Here is a 25128-nt window from a genome sequence, read left to right as displayed (position 1 = left end):
TTGTGTTAAAATTTGGTGTGCATTTGCTTTAATGTACGCAGAATGATAGCATATGGTCCCCAAAAAATTGCTCTTAGATTGACATTAACAACAATTATTACATACTGGCACGGTGGCCTAGTGGTAAGGCGTCCGCCCCGTGATCGGGAGGTTGTGGGTTCGAACCCCGGCCGGGTCATACCTAAGACTTTAAAATTGGCAATCTAGTGGCTGCTCCGCCTGGCGTCTGGCATTATGGGGTTAGTGCTAGGACTAGTTGGTCCGGTGTCAGAATAATGTGACTGGGTGAGACATGAAGCCTGTGCTGCGACTTCTGTCTTGTGTGTGGCGCTCGTTATATGTGAAAGCAGCACCGCCCTGATATGGCCCTTCGTGGTCGGCTGGGCGTTAAGCAAACAAACAAACAAACAAACAATTATTACATGAAAAATAAGCAAAGCGTTGAATCGAAACATGTTAGTTCACAGATGACAAGATAATTTCAACACTATTCATCAGAATGATCTGAACTTTTGCAGAATTGTTTTAGACATTCTGATAGATGTTTTGTTCCAGACGATTTTCTAAAGGAAAAACAGTTGAAGAGATACAAATGTCGACTTTGTGGGTAAAAATTTATAAAAGCTTGATAATGTGTATTTCTTCAACTGTTTATCCTAGAGAAAATCGTCTGGAACAAAAATCTAACAGAATGTCTAAAACAATTCTGCAAAAGTTCAAATCATTCCGATGAATAGTTTTAAAATTATCTTGTCATCCGTGAAATAACATGTTTTGATTCATCGCTTTGCTTATTTTTCATTTGATAATTTTTAATAATTTTTACTAAGTCAATCTGAAAGCACAATTTGTTTTTGATCATATACTATTACTCTACATACATTGAAGCAAAAGCACACCAAATTTTAACACAAACGGTTCTGTTTCATGAATGCTGTGGTCAAACGACTTGAAGAAAAAAACGGTGTATTTTGAAGGCGAGACACGGCACCTGGATTTTCACTAAAATCATGATTTTTGTGATGTTGTGATTATGCCTGATTTTGACTCATGAACACCCCTTCTAACAGCTCCTAACACTATTTTGCTCTAAAACTGGTGCCAAATGTATGAATTTAGCCAATACAAATGTGTACCGAAGCTTGTTGGCGTTTATTTTGTGCAATATTTGCTAAAATAACCTTTTTTTGACACTTTACAACACCACAATTCGCTCGAGGAATCGCCTCGCGTAGCAGACGAAAGAAAAGCCCGAAGTTTCCCGAACCGTTTCAACGAACTGACGTCACTGCCGGAAACTGCCATAAACGGCTTTGCGCGGTTTTTCCAACGCAGACGACGATACGAAATATTCCAAATAAGGGAGAAGCCTACTACGACTTGAAGATTAACCAATCAGAAAACCGGCATGCTTTTGTATGAATGGCATTCCTACCCACAATGCAACAGTTTCGTTCCCACAATGCAATGCGGTTTCCTCTTGTCGATGATGTCAACAAACACAAAAAAGCAAAAGTTGAACTTCGAGTGAGCGTAGAAAAAGTTGTTTGCCATCGCTATTTTTGACTCACATGCGAAGCAAAAGTGAGTCTATGTACTCACCCGAGTCGTCCGTCCGTCCGTCCGTCCGTCCGTCCGGACGTCCGTCCGTCCGTCCGGAAAACTTTAACGTTGGATATTTCTTGGACACTATTCAGTCTATCAGTACCAAATTTGGCAAGATGGTGTATGATGACAAGGCCCCAAAAAACATACATAGCATCTTGACCTTGCTTCAAGGTCAAGGTCGCAGGGGCCATAAATGTTGCCTAAAAAACAGCTATTTTTCACATTTTTCCCATTTTCTCTGAAGTTTTTGAGATTCAATACCTCACCTATATATGATATATAGGGCAAAGTAAGCCCCATCTTTTGATACCAGTTTGGTTTACCTTGCTTCAAGGTCAAGGTCACAGGAGCTCTTCAAAGTTGGATTGTATACATATTTTGAAGTGACCTTGACCCTGAACTATGGAAGATAACTGTTTCAAACTTAAAAATTATGTGGGGCACATGTTATGCTTTCATCATGAGACACATTTGGTCACATATGATCAAGGTCAAGGTCACTTTGACCCTTATGAAATGTGACCAAAATAAGGTAGTGAACCACTAAAAGTGACCATATCTCATGGTAGAAAGAGCCAATAAGCACCATTGTACTTCCTATGTCTTGAATTAACAGCTTTGTGTTGCATGACCTTGGATGACCTTGACCTTGGGTCAAGGTCACATGTATTTTGGTAGGAAAAATGTGTAAAGCAGTTCTTAGTGTATGATGTCATTGCTAGGTTTAGTTACCCTAAAGGTCGAGGTCAAGCATGTGAGTCGTATGGGCTTTGCCCTTCTTGTTGTGTTCTGATAGTGAATTTTGTATCAGACTGACTGTAAAATGCCAAGAGCAAAGGGAGGGAAGAGGAGACTGCAAGCGGTAAAAGCAGCAGCGGTCAAAAAGACGAAGCAAGTCGAGCGATAGGGGACTGTCGAAATGCAGCGACCCGCAGTCGAAGTGTGCGTTTCGAAGAAAACATGAGGCTATGAATGCTGACGAAGATCTTGCCGACGAACGCATGTGTTACAGCTTACTCGACTACCGACTGATCTTACATGTCCCGTATGCAAGGAGACTGGTCTCTCGATAACTGTGAGTGAAGGAGAAAACGCTGGCTTCGCCTCTCAGCTGCTACTGACGTGCGATGGTTGTGGCGATTATGAGAAAAAGGAGATGTCATCACCTCGAATGCAGGACAGTGATAGCAAAAACATTGCTTTTGAAGTAAATCCAATGATGGTACTGTTCAGTCACGAGGTGGGAGGGAGCTACGCTGTTCTAGAGACTTTCAGTGCAGTGGTGGGAATACCAGCCATGCATCTGAAAACCTACCAGCGACATGACAAGAAAGTGACAGGTTGGTGTCTTGCTGTACTCTCTTTATCCAACTTACTTGCTCACTGTGGAAAATAATTTTTTGTAAAAGATGAAAAAATATCCACTGGTTGAGAGTTTATTTACTTCATTGTTTATTTCATGTAAGAACTAAGCTATGTAAACAAACTTGTACAGAGAAAAGTAGAAGTATCTTTATAATAAAAAGACCAAACAATACTGTAATGTAAAGATCTCAGTTTCTGTTCTGTCGTCTGTCTTCTTCTTTGTTCTGTGTTTTGTGCCTGAGGAAAACTCTAGAATGGTCGAAAGTTTGTTACATTTGTCAAACATGTGAGCATAGACCTATTCTAATATAGGTCCCTGATGTGAGTAAAGTATTTTGGGGTATTTTTATTTTTCGCTCTCTCACGCGCAGTCACCATTGTTCTGCTATCTTTGTTATGTAACCAGTATTAGTATTAATACTTGTAGTAGTAGTAGAATTTCTCTCTAAGTTATAAAAGTGTGTAAACCCTACTTAGGTTTGAAATGAAGAGTAATTGTTGTGCCCCCGCTTTTAGTTTGAACCTGTCGATATATGTACATGTATTTATGGGATGTATTTATGTGTTTCTAGCTGCTGAAGTGAAAGCTGGGTCCGCCATGCTGACGCTGCTTCTGCTGTCAATGCCCGTCGGCGCCGAAAAGGAGTATGCGGGACAGCGTCGTCTGAATGTTCGGGCTGAGGAAGCACGAGATGGCAATGTGTATGGAGGGGGAGAACATTGAACATTACACTACATCAGGATGACCAGGGACAACAGTGATCAGGATGTTGTGTGTGTTCAGTGACTGGAAGAAAGGAAATTTTTTCTTCATAAATCACATCAGTGTCTTTTGGTGACTGTATTTCGAACAGGAGTTGTTCTACAAAGCTGTGTACCAGGAGAGGGTCATGACTTTAGAGTTAGATTTAGGAATGTTTCTCTTGCTTCTCGAATGATATAATTATAAGGATATCAACACACTGCAAATTGACCAAAGAGATAATGATAATAAAATCAAGAAGATTGTTAGGTTGGTTAGTGTTTTGTATAAAAGCAAACACAGAAAATGACGTCAAAAATTGCGTTTTTTTTGTGACATGCTTAGCCTACATCTTGTTTTTAAGTATCCGTGTGGCTGCTAATGAAATGCAACCATGAACCCTCCGCCCCCCGATATACATCTTCGTTGTGTTTTGTGCTAATGTTACATATATGCACTTAGCTGTTTTCCCCTACTCATGTTTACAGTGTGCATTTGGAATGTTAAATAACGATTTCCTACATAACATTTGGTTTAAAATTTGGGTTGTTTAACAATTTCTACGTAACATTTGGTTTATAAAACCAACTGTGAACTACGTGAACACGAATATATGCGACTCGGTATTTTATCAGGCACTACTGATGTGTAGTGAATGCGTAAGAATGTGCGCCTTGTCAATTCGATTCGATTTGAATGTGATTTTGCCTTTCGTGGGTCGCCACTAAGCTTCGTTTATATTTTTTCTTGTTACGCTGGATTGTTCAAAATTACATTTGTCACTTAGCAGCGCATGAAACTTGGTGTTTCTTTTGCATGTAATGTTCTTCAACATCGCTGAAAGGTTTTTCCATGAAAACAATTCTGTCAACTTTTTGAACGCAGCAGGCGTGGAGCGTTTTATGAGTCGTTACCAATGAGGGACGAATGTTACATAGGTAACCTTTCGCGACTCTTCGCTCTAAAAGTGAATATTTTTCCAAACGTTTGACATTTTATTGTTTTATTTTGTGATATACGTGCTCAGTGTCTCTTTTTCAAGTCTTAGGCTATTCTTTGTAGCCTAGTCCTGTTCCAGTTGTAAGAGTTAAGGTAAAAAAAAACTGTTGAGTTTTCATCAAGATTTGAACACACTCGATCGACTAGTTTTTTTCTTTCGGAAAACGATTAATCGAAGAAAATCAGAATGGGAAGCAAATAAAGCTTGTTACTATTATACTATGGCTTTTTGTTATCTGTCTCGTGTGTTTGGACAACATGTAAGGTAAAACATGTGTGATGTTACACACCTTTCCGACCACCCCTCGTACCCAAAAAAAGCATAAACGTATCTTTTGTTTAGCATGGCACCGTGGCATATGTCTATATCTGTCACATAAACCATAAAAACAAGCTATTCATACACTTTCAATTTTCACGATGTATGTCACACTTTTGGTACACAGCTTTATGGAATGACCCACAGGTATACATCATATTTGAAGCAGCAGGACATGTTACAGTAGGATGGGATTACTGATGTGCTGTGGGTGAACTGTTAGGTCCATACCAATCACTCTCCAGTAGTATCACACTCAAAACCCTAAGGGTTTGCAAGGAATAAAGCTAGAGCCTTGAAAGTCTGCAGTGTGTTTTTTAACATATTTCCCCTCATATTTACGTTTGGATGTGCAATTATGACTAATACTTTTTGTTTTCTGTCAATCTAAAAAAAAAACAATGAAAAAAAAAGTGGTTTTTTTTTTTTAAATACTTTGGTACAAGATAACAACGAGTCAAAACGTAAAAATATAGATATATAGTTTACTAACAAAATGCAAAAAACAGAATTGATTTATCTGAAACCGTTTTTGAGTTATAAGATATTTTGTTTTTTGTTCTGGTGGCCATCTTGAATCGTTTCCATGGTTACCAAGACCGTTAAACGTGTAACAAGACATTTTTTCTGTATTTCAGCCCAGGCACATTCAAACCCCCTTAAGTAATTCAACACGGTTCATAACGATTTTGATCTAAAATTTGCTAGCCTGTCTGGCCTTAAGTGTAAAATAGGACAAATTCCAATTGTATGTTTAGCTGCACATTACTCGATTTGAATTGCATTGTACATTTGCATTCTTTAATATTTTAATATTTTATTCGAAGATGTCTTCATGTTGAGAATTAGGACTTAACATATTTTACGGCCAACAACCAGGAGAGTCCTTGTAATGAGGAGAGTTAGACCGGTGGTCCAGCTGTCCACAGACGAAAAATTTAACGTTGAGGTTTTGTAGTTCAGCCAAGAAGCATTCAGCCAGTAAGCAAGACAAAAGGTAGAAATAAACAGTAGTTCCATTCTCTCTTCAATGTTGACTTGGTCAGAGTAGCTGGCGCATGTATGTCATAAAGCTACACAACCCAGCTCTCATCGCCACAGCCAGTGAGTTGCATTTCTACATGCATGCTCAAGTAAGCAAAGTCTGTATGTTATCCGTCCACAAAACATAATTCAGCAACAGAATAGATGCTCCCACTCCCAGGCTGACGAGGCACAGGGGCGGGATGTGCCTTGCAAAGCCAAAAGTAAGGTAAAGAAAAGGCACTGAGTACAGGAGACAGTGTGTGTTTCAGATTGTGTGCGACTGGACAGACTACAGCGCCCGCATGAAGCGCTTGGTTCAGATCGTGCAGGATCAGTTGGAAAAGAATCGTTTGCCTTCCGTCCACCCTCACCACAGCATGCTATACCCCCTGTCACACCCCATGAGAAAAGCCATCGCTGCCAGGCATGCAAGTCTCTGTCTGGAAAAGGTCAGTGCTTTTAAGTAGAAAAAAGAACATATGGAGGAGAAAAAGTACCAGTAGGATATGTATTTTGAAACAACATTTATTAAACTTCCAGATTTGCATAATAGTTACTGTCATTTGAATTTTTCATATGTGCTTGTAAGCAAAACAAGCTGGTCAGAGATTGAGTTGCACCAACGCTCTTAAAAAAAATCATGAAAATCAGAATTTGTATGGTTCATGTACCGTATTTGACGGATTACAAGACGCACCATTTTATAAGCCGCACCCCCGACTTTAAAAAAAAAAATTCAGACGAGCCACGTATAGGCCGCATCACTATATTAGCCGCCGTCGAAAAAAATATAATCAGATCGTGTCAATCAATCAAAACAACCAGGCAAACGAAAGTACGGTATTTGGCGAAATCGGCTCCGAGAATAAACAAGCGAAACAAAGAAGAAAAGTAAAAAAAGTTTCAAGAAAAATATCACACACACACAATTTGTAACCAACACACACATGTAGTCCCGCCCGGAATAAGCTTTTTTGGGATGATTTACGACTTTTGTGCACATTTCGAGCAGACGAAAACACAACATGGCGGCTCTCGCTCCTCCAATTATCGCGAGACACAAAAAAACGAAATCTCGCACGCGCGAGATCCTGATACATCCGGTGTTTCTCTGTATGCTATCTTCGCACAACGACTTGTTGACAAACGAAGATTCGCGAAAGAAAAAGAAAAGCGCTGAGTCTTGAGTAGAGAGCGAATAAAGTACCGGTAATCGCTAATCAACCGAAATGAAAATCCGCGGCGACTTCCATTAGGTGAATGCTATTCAAGTTTAGGTAACGTTTTAGCCGCATCTTTTTATGAGCCGCAATGCGATTTTTTTTTTAAAAAGTCGCGGCTTGCAGTCCGTCAAATACGGTACAAGAGAGTTCTACCAAAAGATCACTGTCTGAACTCAGGTTCCCCACTATGATATTACACATTCTTGTGTCTGTTTACACATTAATTAAATTACATATTCTTACTCCGAATCACATAAAAGCATTGACGCACTCTTACATGCTTAAGGTCTGAAAAGGCTACCCGTCTTAAACAATTTTAAAAGTGTAAATACAGGTATGGTAATGACCATCTACCCAGGGAGTTACCTCCCGTCCGGGTTACGTGACGTCACTTCCCCTGTAAACACCACGTGTAACTCATACGACTATTCAGCCTACAGCAGAGAAGGTCGTCGAATTTTTGGCTCCGTGTGTGGCTGCGTGTTGGTGTTTGTAAGGACACCCACCGGCCTCCTAACCCGTCTTACCGGCTTGCCTTTACGTGTTTGGTGAGCTCTTTCCATTTTGGTCATTATTTTGACAAGAATGTTGTTGTAGTTGCTGACTTTTTGTCCGTTTTCCGGACTTGTAAATTTTTCAGTAACTTTATTGTTTGGCCGCCATTTTTGTTGGTCAGCTTGGCTGACGGCTATAACATGGCACGGCCGATTTTTTGGTTAGGTAAACCTTATATTACCTCTTTACTTGCCTTCTGCTTTGTTAGTTGGTAAGCACTTCCTTTTTTTGTCATTAGTTTGACAGGAAGTTCGTTGTAGTTGCTGATTTTTCGTCCGTTTTTGGACTCGTTAATTTCCAGTAACTTTTTGTTTGACTGCCATTTCCATGCGTCAGCGTGTCTGACAGTGTTATTGGTATTGTTGTTGTTTCGAACTTAGCATGTACAACCGCTATGTCCGTTACTTTTTATGCCCCAGATGACCGCGTGGTCGTGGGGCAGTCATTTTTTTTTTTTCTTCTACTGCTTGCTCTCCCGCCTTTCGGCGTCTGGGCAAGTATCTCTTGTGTATATGTTGTTTAGCTCTCTTTTTCCAGAGATTCGCAACTTGGTGCGCGAGAATTTTAGCGCTCTATGCTGCCTGCGAGTGTTGTACTTCCGCCGGCAGTGGGTGACGCCCGCTTTTTGGCGTCTTTGTCGTTTCCGTCTGTGACGGCCGCCTGTGACGTCGGGTTTCCGCTTTTTCTTCTGTCTCCTCTGGGGGCACGCAAGGTATGTTGAGCTTGTCCGGCCCTCGTGAGGCCACCGGACGGTCCCTTTTGGGACGGAGCTCATTGGGCAGGGTCACTACCTGATTTACTGTTCAGTCTCGTCCGTTCACATCAAGGTGTGTTCGTTCGTTTCTGAGCAAGGGCGGTTTCCTTCGGAAGTCGCGCTTCCGGGTTTTCCCGGAAGCGAAGGTCCTCCTTCACACGTACACACAGAGGTCGTGGATGGAGTTGACGGTGGACTGGCCTCCGGGCATCAGGGCTTCCGGCCCCAGTCATCGCAACCTTCGTTTCCGCATCATGGTGCGGTTTCGTCCATTGTGTTTCCGGCTCAGTACGGATTAGCTTTTCCTCTTCTGGACACTCCTTCACGGATGTCGGTGAGCGAGGATCAGCATCCGCCCTATGGGCTGTTAGGGCAGTCTTCTTTTCACCACCCTGGTGTTGGGTCGACACCCCTTTCAGCGCCGGCGGCACTGTTTTGATCTCTCCTTTGTCCCACTGCGGGCATTGGCGTTTTCAGAGCAAGGGCGGTAGCCGCTGGCGCTGCGCTTCCGGTTTACCGGAAGCATAGGTCCTCCTTTGTAATTACACTGTGTGTTCTTTCCTGGAGTTGACCGCTGACTGGCCGACGGGCGTTTGGGCTTCCGGCCCCAGTCATCGCAACCTTCGTTTCCGCATCATGGTGCGGTTTCGTCCGTTGCGTTTCCGGCTCAGTCCGGATTTGCTTTTGCTCTTACGGACACTCCTTCACGGATGTCGATTAGCGAGGATCAGCATCCGCCTTATGGGCGGTTAGGGCAGTCTTCTTTTCACCACACTGGTGTTGGGTCGACACCCCTTTCAGCGCCGGCGGCACTGTTTTGATCTCTCCTTTGTCCCGTTGCGGGCATTGGCGTTTTCAGTGCAAGGGCGGTAGCCTCTGGCGCTGCGCTTCCGGTTTACCGGAAGCATAGGTCCTCCTTTGTAATTACACTGTGTGTTCTTTCCTGGAGTTGACCGTTGTCTGGCCTACGGGCGTTCGGGCTTCCGGCCTCAGTCCACGCAACCTTTACTTCCGCATTGTGCGGTTTTGTCTGTTGCGTTTCTGGCTTTGCCGGATTCATTGTTCTTCTTACTAACGCTTCCTTTTGGGATGTCAGTGAGTGAGGAACAGCGGCTGGCCTACGGGCATTCAGGCTTTCAGCCTCGGCCGTGACAAGTAGTCTCTTCACTGGTGGGTGTTGCGTCTACTGTCTATTCAGTTCTGGTGGCTTCGGATGTTACCTCCTCTTTCTCTTACCCTCTTACGGGAGGGGTTGAGACAGGACGGTTTCCGGGTGGACGGGTTTCCGGTTTTCCGGTCATCCCGTTCAGTAGTTTTCCACTGGCAACTGTGACTTAGGCCGTGTCAGTTCTCTTGGCTATTCTGTTATACAGTCTTTAGCCAATGATCAGACATGTTCTGGATTTCTGTCGAAGCTTTTGGCTTCTCTCGAGGTCTCGACGGACGTTACTTCCAGATATTTTATGGAGGTACATCGGCTGCCCCTTTGGAGGCATTCAGCGATGTCGGACTTCCGTTCCGCGAAGGAGGAGTTTTTTCTACTTCCGGTTCAATAGTCACCTTCAATGTGGGTACCACCTTTCGCAGGTTTTTGGCTAGTCAATCTCCTACCTGAAGTGGTATCCACGGGTTCCGGTTCTGCTACCCGTTATTCACGGGTCAGTTCCGGAACACGCTCAGCCTTGGCTGTCTTCGGCTACACAGGCTTCGGTTTTTGTTTCTTCTTGCCATAAGAAGTTCTCTTTTCTGAAGCTGGGTCGGAACTTGCTGGCGTCTTTGCTCTTCCGCTTACACCTTTACTGGTAACGCAGGAACTTAGAGGAATTTGGACGTCAGTTTTTGGAATTTGCCTCTTTTTCGGAGATGATCGTCAGAGCGCCCTCGCGCTCTTTCCCGGAGTCACTGAACCTTTCACACTTAGTGTGTATCAGGACTCTGATGACATCTCCACTCTTTTAGTCAGCCCTACTAGGGTGAACAAAGAGCATAAAAGGGGCTGTCCTCCCTTCACCACACTTTACAGTCAGGTGTCGGAGGGACTTGTTTCTCTCGCATGCTCAGTTCTCTGAGCAGGCTAGGAGAGACACTTGGGCTTTGCTCGGGGTAGAGGGACCTACTTTTTGAACTTTGGTGTTTATACCAGAAAAGAAAAGTAGATTCAGTTGAATAGAAATCAGCAGATCTCTGACTTTTCTCTACAAGGGTTAAAGCAGAGCTAGCCTCCTCAGAGGAAGCATGCTCAGGTCTCTGGACAATTTAAGCCGGCGGCCAATAGGCAGTATCTGCCTGATTCTCGATTTTCGAGAAATAGATCACTTTTGGGCAGGGAGAAGGGCAGCCCTAGCAGCAAGCCTCTCTCCACAAGGAAGTGCCCCCGATCACACATCCCCCCCCCCTCCTCCGCCCTCCACTTTGGCGATGGCGGGGGGGTCTCCTCCTTGCAATTTTCATTGGATGGTCTCTGTACACAGCCAATAGTTTGTGGGAGTGGTGAGGTCGGGCGACTCACATATTTGTGTGCATATTTGCTTATGCGTCAGTCCGATCTTTTAACAGTGATCTAGGCCCATCAGCTCGAGCACCCGCTCAGGTCTCTTCTGGTCGGATCTAGCGCTGTTCTTCGGGTATACTGCTTCAGTCCTCACTCAGTGTAACAGTAGTTCAGCCACGGGCTGCTGCAGTGGCACTTCCGGTTTTACCGGAGAGGTTGTTTCTTTCACAGACGTTTCGTAGGTACGTCTGAGTTTTGGAACACCGACTGACCTTAGGGCATCCAGGTTTTTTAGCCTCGGCTGGTGCAACAGCCATTCCACCTGTTTGCGGTGATGGTTGTTGCTTTCCCTGTTCTTGTGGCTTCGGACTTCGACTTTCTTCCTTTATTCTCATCTTAAGCAGGAGATGAGATAGGACGATTTCCGTTTGAGTGGGGTCTCCTGTCTTCAGGCTTCCCCGTTTTTCTCACTTTTGCCACAAGCTTCTGGACTTGGTCCTGGTTTGTCTTTCGCCGAGTCTGACTCTGTCTTTCTCTAGCGATCAGACTCGTTCTGGTGTTTCGTCCAAACTTAAGGTGCGCTTGAGTTGGCCTCGGAAGTAACATTCAGATTTTCCTGAGGGGGCATTGTCTTTGGCAATGTATGTTTGAGGAGTCATTCTTTGTGGCTTAACACCTCTCTCAGGTTTTTGGCTACTCCTCTCCTTTTGGGCAGAGGGTTAGCTAATGTTCCGGTTTTTCTTTGCTGTGGGCTTTTAGCCCAGCATCTTGTTTGGCAGCCGAAACTTACGTTTCTTACGTTTACCTGGTACTGTTGGTACTTTGGTACATGGTTGTCCTTCGGGCATCATGACTTTCAGCCTTAGCCTGTGCTATAGCCTCCTGTCTAGCGTGGGCGACTATGGCATTTTCGGTTCCTGTGACTTCGGATTTGGCTCTTCCTCTTCTTCCTCGTCTTAGCACGAGGTGAATCAGGACGACTTCCGTTGGGTCGGGTTTCTGTTTTACAGTCACCCTCCCACCACAGGCAACTATGACTACGGCGTTTGCCCGTTGATCTCCGCGTCTGACTCTCTGTCTCTCAGAGGTAGACAGACGCGATCTAGTTTTTCGGCCGAACTCAAGAATTCCTCTTGATTTGGCCGTGAAGTTTACTTCCAGTTTTTTCCTCGTATTACCTCTCTCTCTGCGTTCGCATTGACTGGTAGAGGATTACTGGCGACTGTCTCTTTTTTGGGATTTTCCTGTCGAGGTGGGCTCTGGTACCTTGTACTCAGCTGTCTCTCTCTCTATCTTTGTTGGATATTGGTCACTCTTCTCTGGAAGCTGACTTTTATCTCACAGTCCTTTCGGGCTTCACTCCATCCCAAGGTTTGCTTACTTTGGCTGATTGTTTTACGGTCTTCGTGAGGTTGTCCTTCACTGCACTGAGTGGACATCCCTACGCATGGATCGTTTCTTGGGCATCGGCATTTCCTTCCAATAGAAAGGGGGGGGGGGGGGCAGCTTGTCTTTTCCCCTACTCGGCTCGGGTTAATCCAAGGCTGGGTTCTCTTTCTGGGTCGTTTGGTCCAGGAGATTGGAAGAAGTGCTGGGCACACATTTCTGGCTCTCTGATGTTGTCTTTCGCAACTTTTGCCTGAGAGACATCACCACTGTCAATCAGGATGGTTCTCATGTCCTTTTCTGCCTTTTGGCAGTGGGCCAGTTCCTGGCAAGGGTTAGAGTGAGTTAGATTTTCTTTCTCACTGGGCCCTTTTCCTGACCTTTTGGCAGCAGGCCAGTGTTTTGGCAAGGTTTTTTAGAGTGAGTTGGATTTTTCTTTCCCACCGCCTTGTTGAAGCTATCTGCTTTTATGTGATTCGGAGTAAGAATATGTAATTTAATCGAAAATTTTTAAGTAAATTTTCATTTGATTAATATACTTACCCGAATCACATAGTGTATTCCCTCCCGCCAACCCCGCATATGATTTTTTAGTCTATTAAGTCGTATGAGTTACACGTGGTGTTTACAGGGGAAGTGACGTCACGTAACCCGGACAGGAGGTAACTCCCTGGGTAGATGGTCATTACCATACCTGTATTTACACTTTTTGTGTTGGGTTGCTTCCCTTTTAAAATTGTTTAAGACGGGTAACCTTTTCAGACCTTAAGCATGTAAGACTGCGTCAATGCTTTTATGTGATTCGGGTAAGTATATTAATCAAATGAAAATTTACTTAAAAATTTTCGAGTTAATTTGTTTAGGAGCTATACTGAATGGATAATGATACATGTTTGTGTGGTTTTCAGATTAATGTCTTACATAAACCGCCCTACCAGCACCCCAAAGATCTTGGCAGTGGTCGTCTACGCATTGGTTACGTCAGCTCTGACTTTGGAAACCATCCCACCTCACATCTTATGCAGAGCATACCTGGCATGCATGACAGGGAAAAAATCGAGGTAAGCTAAAAATATCAGTTGTTCATTACTTGTGGCTTACCATGCAGTTCCGATGAGAAAAGAAATACCCAAACATAATTGAAAAGTCTACAGTGCTTCTTAACAGGGTTTTCTTCTAGTGCCTGTGCTTCTTCTGTGCCTCATCCTTCCTTATAGAATAACCCACACTTTCTTTTTGTGAAGAGGAAATGCCAATTTTAAATAAATGAAGTCCAAAGAAGAAACATTGAAAAAACAAAGAAATAGAAATGGGAAACTGGTTTGAAATTTACAGGAGTTCTTCATTTAAAAAAAAAAAGTTTACATTTGTATTAAAGGTTAATTCCTTTCTGTTTTGTTATTGTTTATTATTTTAAGTCTGTCATTCTAACTGGAAAGGTTTTGTTTCATACCAAGAACGCATGTGACTGTCTGTTTCAGGTATTCTGCTACTCACTCAGTGCTGATGACAGCACCAGCTTCAGGAGTAAGATTGCTCAGGAGACAGAACACTTCATCGATTTATCAAAGGTAACAGCTGAGTGATCTGTTGACATAGCTTGTATCTGAATACCTGAATCTAATATGTAGATGACTCAGTGGGTTCGTGTGTCATAGGTATTTTAGTTATACATAAATGTGCATGTTTTATGAAAGAAAGAAGTTACGACAAAAGCATAAGATTACACATATAATTATCAAGCTGTCCAAATGTCCTTGCCTTACTTTTGCTCTTACGCTTGATGTCAAACACTGCCTTGGGTTAATTCTTGTCCTGATTCAGCAAACTTCTTGTCGGACAGTCCCGATTCAGTACATTTCTTGCAAGATATTCCTAATTAAATTACATATTCTTACTCAACTCACATAGATAGCAATAACTTCGTTTGGTTGCTAAGACATTGAAGCACTCTTACATGGTAACATGGGGAGATAACTCTAAAACAAAACCCACATGCCATATAAGGCATGGTCCGTGGTGGTTATCTCCCCTGCCGGTGTACTGCGCATGCGCAGGATGTATACCGGTGACAATCATTCCTTTTCCTTCAACACACGGCGCTGGACGTGTCTGTTGTACTCTGGCTTTGATTTAAGCTATTGGTCTTCACTGCTGTGCTGACCATCGAATCTTGGTAACACTTTTGTTTGTTTCATCTCTTCTTCAAGATTGGGTGAGAGATTTCATTTTTCTTTTGAGACGTTTTGACTTAACTTTTTTGAGCGTTTTGCATCTTGTGTTTTGGTTCTATTTTGTCATTCAAAATGGCGGATAAAACTAAAGATAAAGAAAGAGAGAAAACTCGGAGTTCGACCGGACAGGCTAGCTCTCGCAGTTCTCAGTCAGGCAAAGCGACCAAATTCAAAGCTAAGGTGGCTACTACCACTACGTCTCGTACTGCTCAGAAAACTTCGCCGAGCGATAACGTATCTGTTTCTGTTTTCAACCCAGAGAATAAAGAATCGTTTTCGGTTTCCATTGACAAACCTGCCTCTTCTGTTTTGGCATCTTCTAAGAAAGTTCAGGCTCATAAAGCTGATCTATCTTTGACTAAAGCTGATTTGCTGGCGATCTTTTCGTCTTTTAAGACAGAGGTACAGAGCGGAGTGGCGCAGTGGTTAGAGCGCTTGCCTCTCACGCTGGAGGTCGTGGTTCGTCCCCCACTCGGGGACAAATACAAATACCCGATTTTTCCGAGCGCTCTCCAGTCCACCCAGCTGGAAATGGGTACCTGACCCTATTCAGGGCCGGGGAAGGCAAAGGCAGCAAGGGAGAGGAGATGGGCACCGCCCTCATAAAAAGCTGGCCCCCAGAAAAGTGGAGATCTCTAACATCTCTCTCCCCTACGACCAGATGGTTATGGGAATACCTTTACCTTTACCTTTTTACATGAATTGTTTACGTCGGAACGGCAATCAGCTTCACATGCTGCTCTGCCTCTTCCTTCGGGTTTTGCAAATGTTCATTCTCTTGTGCGGGTTCGTTCAGAACCATCTGCGACGGTCACGTCCGCTGACGTGGTCGCAGATCCAACAACGGTGTTGGTATTGTCTGGGTCTCAGACATCAGCACCTCTGGGTGTTCTTGGCGAAGTACGCAAACCTGTGGCGTCGGTTTCCGTTTCGGCGGAAGTGCACACCGGCCCTAAGGTTGTTTCCACACGCCATTCCTGTACCCTAACCCGGTACACGTCTTGGGGTGTGAAGAGCATGTGTCTGCTACTTCCGGTAGCCAGACAACAGGGTCTTCCGGTGGGCATTTAATGGATCCGTTTTGATGCTGATGCTATACAGTCCACTGCTGGTTCCGCTTCCGCCGTTTTCGGCCGCTGCGGCTTCCGGTGGTAGGAGAGGTTTGCCTTCTGCTGGTAGCACTTCGCTGTTGGCAGGAGGCATTCATCAGCCTGTGGCTTCCGGTTCCGCTTTTGCGGCTTCCGCTGCCTTTTCTCAGACTACATCCGCTTCCTCTCTCAGCTTTACAGCTGGCATTGGGCAGACGGATGGAGTTCCGGTTTCCGGAAAAAATTTTCCTCGGCTGCTCGTTCGTCTGTGGCACAGACTACAACGGGGGGTAGCTGGGAAGAGCGTACGTTCGTTACTCTCGGTTCCGCTTCGGCAGTTCCGGGACATAGTAATAGAACAGCAGGGCACTCTGATCGCCACCAAATTGGTGTCCATCCTTTTGTTCCTGTCGCTTTCCGCTCTGCCGCCACAGCTACTTCCGTCTCGGGGCGTGGTGTTGTCGGTGACCAGAGCACAGCGTCTTCCGCTTTACACGCTTCGGCGAGTATGGGGGACGCTGGCCAGCATTCATCCTTCCGTTCCACACCAGTGGTTTCCGGTCGGGTGTTTCAGGCAACAGCTGCTTCCGCTGGTAGCGGTTCAGCTAGCCACACGACTACTGGTCGATTGCCTGTGGCTGGTTCTGTGAACCAAGCGTTTCCGGCCGACTGATTTTGCTTCATCGGACGGTTATGCCGGTTCTGTACCGGATGCCTTTTCGGCAGATGAAGTTTCCGATGTGACATGGCAAACTCTGATCCTGAGCAGGACGATGAGTCTGGTTTCCGCATTCCGACTAAAGTTGACAGATCTTCTGTACTTAGCTGCTGAAGTCACATCCCGGTATTTCGAGGAAGGGGTGTCAGAGGTTTCTGCTTCCAATGCTCCTCCCTCTTCAGCTTTTGCTGATTTCACGCCTGTGCGTGAGCGATCTTCAAGATTTCGTTTTCGAGAATCGCCTTCAATCTCTTTTGAGATGGGAAAGGTTTTTGGCACAGAGGCTGCTTGGTTCCTCACTGCCTTTACTCACTGCATACGGGCCTGCCCCGGTTTCAGCTCAACCTTGGTTAGCTACTCCAGGCAGGTTTCTCAACGCATCGGCCGGCATGTCTTTGCGCAAAGTTTGTTTGCCGCAGAAATCTCGGAATCTTCTTGATTCGTTTGCTCTGCCTAAGACTACACTTCCGGTGACTACGGACTTGGCTGGTCTACGGCAAGATGGTTATTCTAAAGAAAGACCGTCTGTGTGCACTGAGAAGCATATTATGATGATCGAGGAGTGTTGTCGACAGTCATTAGAGCTGTCTTCGCTCTCTGAGACCCTGCTTCGGTCTCTTTCTCGGCCTTCCGCCGATAACACTTCTGTGTTGGTAGTTGGCATCCATCAGCTTTGGCTGATTTTGCTCCTTCTCATTAACTTGCGTCACCCGCGCAAGTAGCGCATCACTCGCTGAGCGCTATCCGTAGGCCTTGGTTTACATCAAGCCTAAGAACTTAGGTTATTCTTTTGTTCTAACTACGGAATCGCTCCCGGTTACACCGGACTTGACGAACATCCATCTGGATGTTTATAGCAAGGAGATTCTGTCTGTTTGCAAGAACAAGGATCTCCTGGCTGTGGAAGATTGTGGCCGCACTTCTTTATAATTATCGTCTTTCACCAAGACTTTGATTCGTTCTCTCCCTTGTGCGGGGACATCCTCACTGGATACCTTTGTGTTCTGTCGGGGCGCATATACAAAGAATGTAGCTTTGCTGTTCACCTGGGGGAAGGCCTCGACCGACAGTATGGTTCTGTTGGCGAGACTTTAATCTCTCTCTTGTTTGAGGGTTCTCTTTTCGTTTCCGCTTCTATGACAAACGCGGACTCTTCTCTAACAAAGAGAATCTCACAGCAAAGGAAAGTGCACTGCAGGCCTCGGCTTTGTCTTGTTATCAAAAGAAAAGCACTTGGCTAGACGGTCTGGTTTTCACATTTTATCCTCATGCTCTCTCCTTGGGCACTGTGCCAAATACACACCTTTCTTCCCCCTCGTGGCAGGTTAGCAGTGGGGGTCGGTGGTCAGACAAAAGCACGTTTTCTCTCACACGCTTGGCAGTTATATCAACTGGAGTCTTAGTGCTCTGCATCACACTTTTCCCGCCTTTGTGTTTTACCACTACACAGCGGCTGGTGGGGTTTTAGGACTCCCATTTTATTGAGGGAGGCACTGGGGCTTTCCTATTGGGTCACTTCCATAGAGTGAACAAATGTTTACTTCCACAATTTGATACACAAAACAGATCGGAAGTGGCAACATTTTATTTCATTCAGAGCCTCAGTCAGGGCTCTGACTTTGATTCTAAGTTGATTGGGCGTTAAGCAAGCTATCAAAGAGCTGGAACATGCTAGTGTCTTTTCTTGACTGGTTCTCAGACACGATCAAATAATGGTTTCTCACATGTTGCTCATGCAAGGCGTTCCCATTGGTTCTCCCTCCACCATCGAAGCAGTTTTCTGTCTCTTGTGGAACTCTTTCCCTTTGTCAGAGGAGAACATGAGTTGATTTATTTAGACGACACCACAGTGGCGTTTTATCTCAACAAGCGGGGGGGCCTCTCGCTTCCTATCGCTGCCACATCGAGCATGCAAGATTCTGATGTGGTGTTACCACCACGAGATCTTATTAGCAAAGAAGTACCTTCCTGGCAGCCTCTATGACTTGGCCGACACACTAAGTCGGTCGGCCAAGAATGTCCACACAGAATGGACTCTATCTCACCACGCGCTTCTACGCCTTCGGGCGAATTTGGAGAAGCCGCTGATAGATTTATTTGGCTCTCGGTACTATCGACATTTGCCAATGTCCGTCTCCCTGTTCTCGGACCCCGAAGCATGGAAGATCTATACTACAAGCCATATGGGTGGCTATTGTATGGGAATCATTGAGACGCTCAGAGACTTCTGCCTCAACTCTGGATTTGGTCCAGAGATCCCATAGGGGTTCAACGTCTTTGTTTTACGTGTCACATTGACGAGCTTGGACCAAATGGCGTAATGTTAACGGAAAGAACTTCACTTCTCTCTGTTCAATGCAGGTGGCTATCCACTTATCCTGGCTTTCCGAATTTTCTCCCACGTCTTTGAAGTAAGACGATACGCGATATCAGTTACACTGAAACTACTAGGTCGCAATATTCATTTGAGGGTGTTATCGCCATAGTGAATAAGGGAGCCTCTCTTCGGTTGGCTGAAAACAAATCTCCAGTCCCAACTGGCTTGGGATTTGCTCCTAGTTTTGGAGCATTTGAGATCGGATTCTTTGATCCGTTATAAAAACTAGCCTTGCTAATCTAACACGGAAAGCGGTCATGCTTACTCTACTAGCTTCTGAGAGAAGTGGGAGTAAGTGCATTTTATGTCTGGTTTTGCTATAGACATCTCTTTGGAGAAAGACTGATCTATGACGCTTATGTTTTGTTCAAAATTTCTGGCAAATAAGCAGAAACCGGAGAAACCAGCTCCGATAATGCAATTCAAACCACTTAGTAATATTTTGGCTCCGCTAGAGCCATATTTAGCCAATTGAACATTTTGAGTTTGAAAACTTTTCTAACTCGCTTTGATCCGTTTAGATCACCAAAACAAAGGTTCTTGTTCATATCCATCAACACTGGTAGAGGCAATGACTTAGGTGAAGTCAACCTTACCTAGATGGACTGCCACATTGATTAGGCATGCCTACAAGTGGTAGCAAGAAAAAGGGGGGAGGGGGGACAGTCAGTCCTCCCTCTTCAGGCAGCACGGACTCAAGAAGTCAGAGTGTGGGCCTCTCTTTTTTAGCTGTACTCAAGTCTGGAAGACTTGCATAAGTATGAATGCAGCTTATTGGACGTCCAAGGACGTAGTTATGAGTTTCTATCTGCGGGATATTTTAAATACTCGCTATTATAGTACACATGGTCTGCCGGCTATAGTCGCGGCAGGACAAGTACTTACAGGATATTGACTGTGAATAATTGCCCACCACCTAGATTAGCAATCTGCTATCTATGTGAGTTGAGTAAGAATATGTAATTTAATATAAAATTTCGAAAATAAATTTTGATTTAATTAATATACTTACCAACTCACATATTGAATTCCCTCCCAGCCTGCCCCGCAAATTGTATAAAGGGGTATATGTTTCAGGACGGAATGATTGTCACCGGTATACATCCTGCGCATGCGCAGTACACCGGCAGGGGAGATAACCACCACGGACCATGCCTTATATGGCATGTGGGTTTTGTTTTAGAGTTATCTCCCCATGTTACCATGTGAGAGTGCTTCAATGTCTTAGCAACCAAACGAAGTTATTGCTATCTATGTGAGTTGGTAAGTATATTAATTAAATCAAAATTTATTTTCGAAATTTTATATTTAGTAAACTTCTTGTTATATGTCTTGATTTAGTAAACTTCTTGCAAGATATTCCTAATGAAGTAATTTTCTTGTAAGATTGTCTATCTTGATTAATCAAACTTGACAGTAGATTGACATGTGTCTGGTGTGCAGATCCCGTGCAATGGCAAAGCTGCAGACCGTATCCACGCTGACGGCATCCACATCCTGGTCAACATGAACGGTTACACCAAGGGTGCTCGCAATGAGCTTTTTGCCCTCAAACCTGCACCTATGCAGGTAGCCACACTTTAGATACAGTCAACCCCACATTATAAGACCAAAAATCTGCAAAAACCAGGGGCCAGTTTCATATGTCGCTCTTTGGCGTTCTTAGGAAGAGGGCCTTAAGAGCGTAATAGCTAAGAGCGTGACGAAAGTTAGGAACGATGCGTTTCATCTTAGGGATCGCTCTTTGCAAAGAGCGAGCAAAGCGCTATTTTTAGTGCGTAATCGGAGTTTCCCGATTAGTTGCGTCACGTCCGGTCGCAACATCCGGTTGAAAGCAGACAACCACACTGTATGATTGCACCGTTTTTCTGTGTGAACCCAACAGAAAGCGCCTAACCACTTCTTGCGATACTTGAATTGTTATAAGGGCAGGAACACTCGTTGTCGTTATCGACATTCAGTAGAACAGTGCGGTGACAAAAATTAGCGTAATATCGCAAAATGATGGTCGAGTTGACACACAGCCACATTTTCGGCCGCCGTATTTAGGAACAAAATTATCTTCCTTGCAAGTAGGGGGCGCTCCTGCCTGCTCTTAGGCATGTTAGGACTGGGGGGGTTGCTGTCCTACGCTAAGAGCAACATAGGTGCGCTATTTGGCCCAAAGAGCGGCCCATGAAACGCACCTATCTTAGCTTTTGCTCTTAACCCCATCTTGACCCCTTAGGAACGCCAAAGAGCTTATGAAACCGTCCCCATTACTTTGGGGTTTTAGAGATAAAAACTCTTTCTGATGCAGATGAACCATTTTCATTGTTTAAGCCCCCGTCACACAGCGCTACGTCCTTACCACGACCACGCCGATCTGAAAAAGTTATCAAATCGGGGCATATCGCCGTCAAAACCCCGCACATGGCACTAATACCCCAATCACATAATATAGACGCCGCTTCTTCCACGACGGAAAAGTGTCCCGAGAGCGTGGCCAAACGTGGCAGGATCTCCATGAGCGTGGTTTGGTCGGGGTGGGATCTGCTAGGTTGGTAAGCTTGCACGCTTATGTTGAACTGCGTAGTCGTGTACAGTCTTGATGTAATTTTTTTTATTTGCCATGTGCTGGATTTTGACAGGTAGCCCCGACTTGATAACTTTTTCAGATCGGAGTGATCAGCATGGTCGTCGTAAAAACATAGAGCTGTGGGACAGGGGCCATAAAAAAACCGACATCACGACTGTACCGCGCCATGACCCGGCTACGCTTGTTTTGTGCAGTTCAAAATAAGCGTAGGGAGAGCGTGCAGCTTCGCGACCTAGCAGATCCCACCCAGACCAAACCACGCTTGTGGAGATCCTCCCATGTTTGGCCCACGATTGGCCACGCTCTCGGACATTTTTGCAGCGTAGTAGAAGCGGCGTCGATGTGTGACTGGGGTATTAACTAAAGGGAACAGATTCCACTTTAAAATTCTCTCTGTCTTTCTTGCTTTCTCTCTCTGTCTCTCTTGCTCTCTCTCTCTCTCTCTCTCTCTCTCTCTCTCTCTCTCTCTCTCTCTCTCTCTCTCTCTCTCTCTCTCTCTCTCTCTCTCTCTCTCTCTGAATGTATTTCTTCTACTGAAGGCCAAATTGTTTTTGATCCCTTCCCCGAAGGTGATGTGGCTGGGCTACCCTGGTACGAGCGGCGCTTCCTTCATGGACTACATCGTGACGGACGCCATCACCTCCCCTGTGGAGCTGGCTGACCAGTACTCGGAGAAGCTGGCCTTCATGCGTGACACCTTTTTCATCGGCGACCACCAGCACATGTTCCCCCACATGCTGGAGCGCATCATGGTGCGCATCACAGACGCCACGTCCGGCAGCAAGTACCACTGGATCTTCAGCGGTGTCGACCTCCAAGCCCTCAAACAGCTAGCCACGTCTGTGGAGGTACTTGCCTGTCCTTTCTCTGGGGGAGGGGGGAAATAGGGAGGGTGACAGCAACAGATCGGATTTTGGTTTCTTCTTCTGCAATCCTGGGCTGCAACGCTTGTGTACACTCATGTTTTGCACGATTGACCGGTTTTTCTCCCCAGTTAGGCAACCATACTCCGTTTTCAAGGGAATGATTTGAGTTTGATGCTTGAGATTCTGGTAATATAGATTGTTAACCTTTATAGGTAGTCACTGTTGTCAAGACACAATCTGGGCTGAATCTCAAACTACATGGGTTTTACAGAGGTGCCAACCCATACGGATTTTCCGTATTTATTTACGGAAACATAATTAAAGTACGGATTTACGGAATTTTGAAAAGTACTCCGATTTTTTTAAAGTTGGCAACTTTTTTTTTTTTTTACATCGGTTTTCCTCAACATTGCGCAACTAGCCGTGTACCGAACATCGGGAACCACTCCGCAATGGACTGTCGATGTTGTCCATGTGACTTGCTTAGCCAATCGTGAATTTCGTTGCAAGTATTCGCTGTTCCGGTGACTCTCTGGGCCAATGGCAATCGTGAATTGATACCAATGCGGGAGTCGTAATCCGCAGATTGGAAACTAATTGTAAGCGTAAGCTTATATGTCTTTGGTTCTAGCGCGAGTCTTTGTTCCAAGCGTCAGTCTTTGTGATGTACAGTATTCAGGCATCAGTCTTTGTCTTCGGTCGTGCGGTGTTAGAAGTGAAAATGGGAGGCAGATGAAGACCAAGGAAACGAAAAGCTGATGAAGCGACTGGTGCAGCTTCCAAGTCGAAGTGGACGAAACACTTTCAAAGATTTTTACCGAAATACGCTGCGGACAAGACTGATTTCAGAGGATCAATGGGAAGCAAGACTCTCAGTGCCATCCTGACTTTGAAGTCGCAGGCAAATGGGGCATGCTACAACACAGACCTGAGTGACACTCTTTTGAAGGACTGCAAATCTGCAGCAAGGAAAGCCTTGGCATAAAAGTGACATGTCATGATGTGTAGTGTCACAGTGTGAAACAACTCTTGGACCTTTTGGTTGTGGACATTATTTGAAAGCTTTTTGAGCCGTGTGATATGTTAAATAGCTTATACTTCTCTTCTGTTTTGTCCCTTGTATTCTTCAATTAATATACATTTTCTTATTTTTAAACATCAACTGTCTCTGTCCTGTGTTTTCTGAATGTGATTGTGTGAATCCGAATGAATGAAAGATGTTTAAACTACTCACTTATCGCCCCCCCCCCCCCCCCCCCCTCCCGGCGCAAATCAAGAGCACACGATAATCCCAAAGAAATGACACTCCTCTTTCTCTCCCTCTTATTACTTACAGTTATACTCACACACCTGCGCGCGCACACACTCACATACACCTGACACACACGCAATCACTCTCGTGCGCACATACATCACACGTAGCCAAGTCATGTATTGATTTTGGGCAAATAACGAGGGCAGTTTATTCAAGAGAATACCATCTGACAATGAGAGATATCATTGTGCAGTGATAAGTCCCAAATTAGAGGTACAGCAGTCCCTCTCATGAACGGACACCCTTGGGCCATAGCAAAACTGTCCGTACATTGCAGGTGTCCGGTCACGGGAGGGGTGACCACACCACCCCCTCCCCCATACACTCACACAGAGACACACAAACAACAGGATTGAGTCTATGGTAATCACTTCTTGTGGCTACTAAACAATAACAATAAACTCTTAATACTTCTTTAAACGTTCTGTAAAAATGATTTGTATGAAAAGTGTTGAAAAGAAGAGATAAAATAAATCCTCAAGGCAGTGAACACACTCACCATGCACTGACATAGGAAAGCAGCCACATAAACACAGCACAGAGGAGCGTGTGCAGATGCTTTGCAAGAATAAGCTTGAAAACCAGTTTGAAGAAATAGCAGCAGATAGAGCTGCATGTCATAATCATGTAATTTATTTTCTTCTTGTCTGGCTTTATTGACTGCATGCCGATCATGTGGCATGGCAGTGACTTTTCACTCTTCAGTCGGAAATACACAGTACATAACACAGCTCCTACTCTCCCTCACTAATGCCTACCCCAAGCCGTGACAACTGATGCTTGGAAATTGTGTGGAAGAGTACACCTCTCTATTTCTCTCCAATGCTCTTCCTGCTGACATGTAGTGACACCGGACACCCCACATGCACAGAGTTTAGCCAGCTACCCCTCCAGCCATGTACTGTTTGGGGCTGTGGCCAGAGAGGCCAGCTGCACTGTTCACTCAGAGCAAAACCAGTTGACTGTGTCGTAACTTTTGACAAAGCAAGACAACTGAAGGGTTCACAGATTAGGCAACCGACTCACTGGTCAAGGCTGAGGGGAAACAAGAGCATCTTGTCAATGAAAGAGGTTACACACAGACACACAATGCTGAGAACTGTGGCCGGTTTTTCACTCTCTTTCGCTCAGGACCTTCATCGACTGTACATGTGGTTTCTGTTGTTTACGTCCAACAGACAAGAATAAAGAGCACAGTGCAGTTTCATGTTGGCATCTTCGCATGTACTCCACTCCTGACCAAAACTACCCCCCCTCCTGATGGGTACACGGGCTCTCAAGTTATCAGTGACTGTCATCACGCCATTGCGGCTGTGATCTTTGTACCAAGAGCCGGACTGCTCTGTTATCGATTTTGTTGTGGTGAAAATTTGACGATGGTCTGTCCGTACATTGGAGGTATGACCTGCTGTTGGGATCGAAAATGAGTGTCCGCGTCCACGTTTTGCAGGTGTCCGCCTATGGGGGGGCAAATATAGAAGGAA

The 25128-nt window shown here is 44.9% G+C and overlaps 1 protein-coding gene and 1 long non-coding RNA gene across 2 annotated transcripts in view; both read left to right on the top strand.

Annotated features, from left to right (window-relative positions):
- Positions 1–25128, top strand: part of LOC138968506 (UDP-N-acetylglucosamine--peptide N-acetylglucosaminyltransferase 110 kDa subunit-like) — a 98635-nt gene that overhangs the window by 47499 nt on the left and 26008 nt on the right. Inside the window, exons 13-17 of the mRNA XM_070341075.1 lie at positions 6329–6508; positions 13377–13529; positions 13950–14039; positions 20329–20454; positions 22033–22311. Of these exons, the coding sequence (XP_070197176.1) occupies positions 6329–6508; positions 13377–13529; positions 13950–14039; positions 20329–20454; positions 22033–22311 (828 nt within the window). The remainder of the gene's footprint in view (positions 1–6328; positions 6509–13376; positions 13530–13949; positions 14040–20328; positions 20455–22032; positions 22312–25128) is intronic.
- Positions 2397–4931, top strand: LOC138968527 (uncharacterized). Its single transcript, XR_011456215.1, has 2 exons — positions 2397–2948; positions 3546–4931. It is a non-coding gene; the product is annotated as an uncharacterized lncRNA (long non-coding RNA).

Source organism: Littorina saxatilis, linkage group LG6 (assembly GCF_037325665.1).
Source record: "Littorina saxatilis isolate snail1 linkage group LG6, US_GU_Lsax_2.0, whole genome shotgun sequence".
Classification (NCBI taxonomy): Eukaryota; Metazoa; Mollusca; class Gastropoda; order Littorinimorpha; family Littorinidae; genus Littorina; species Littorina saxatilis.
The sequence above is the reverse complement of the archived record's forward strand: the minus strand, read 5'-3'. Positions and strand labels throughout refer to the sequence as shown.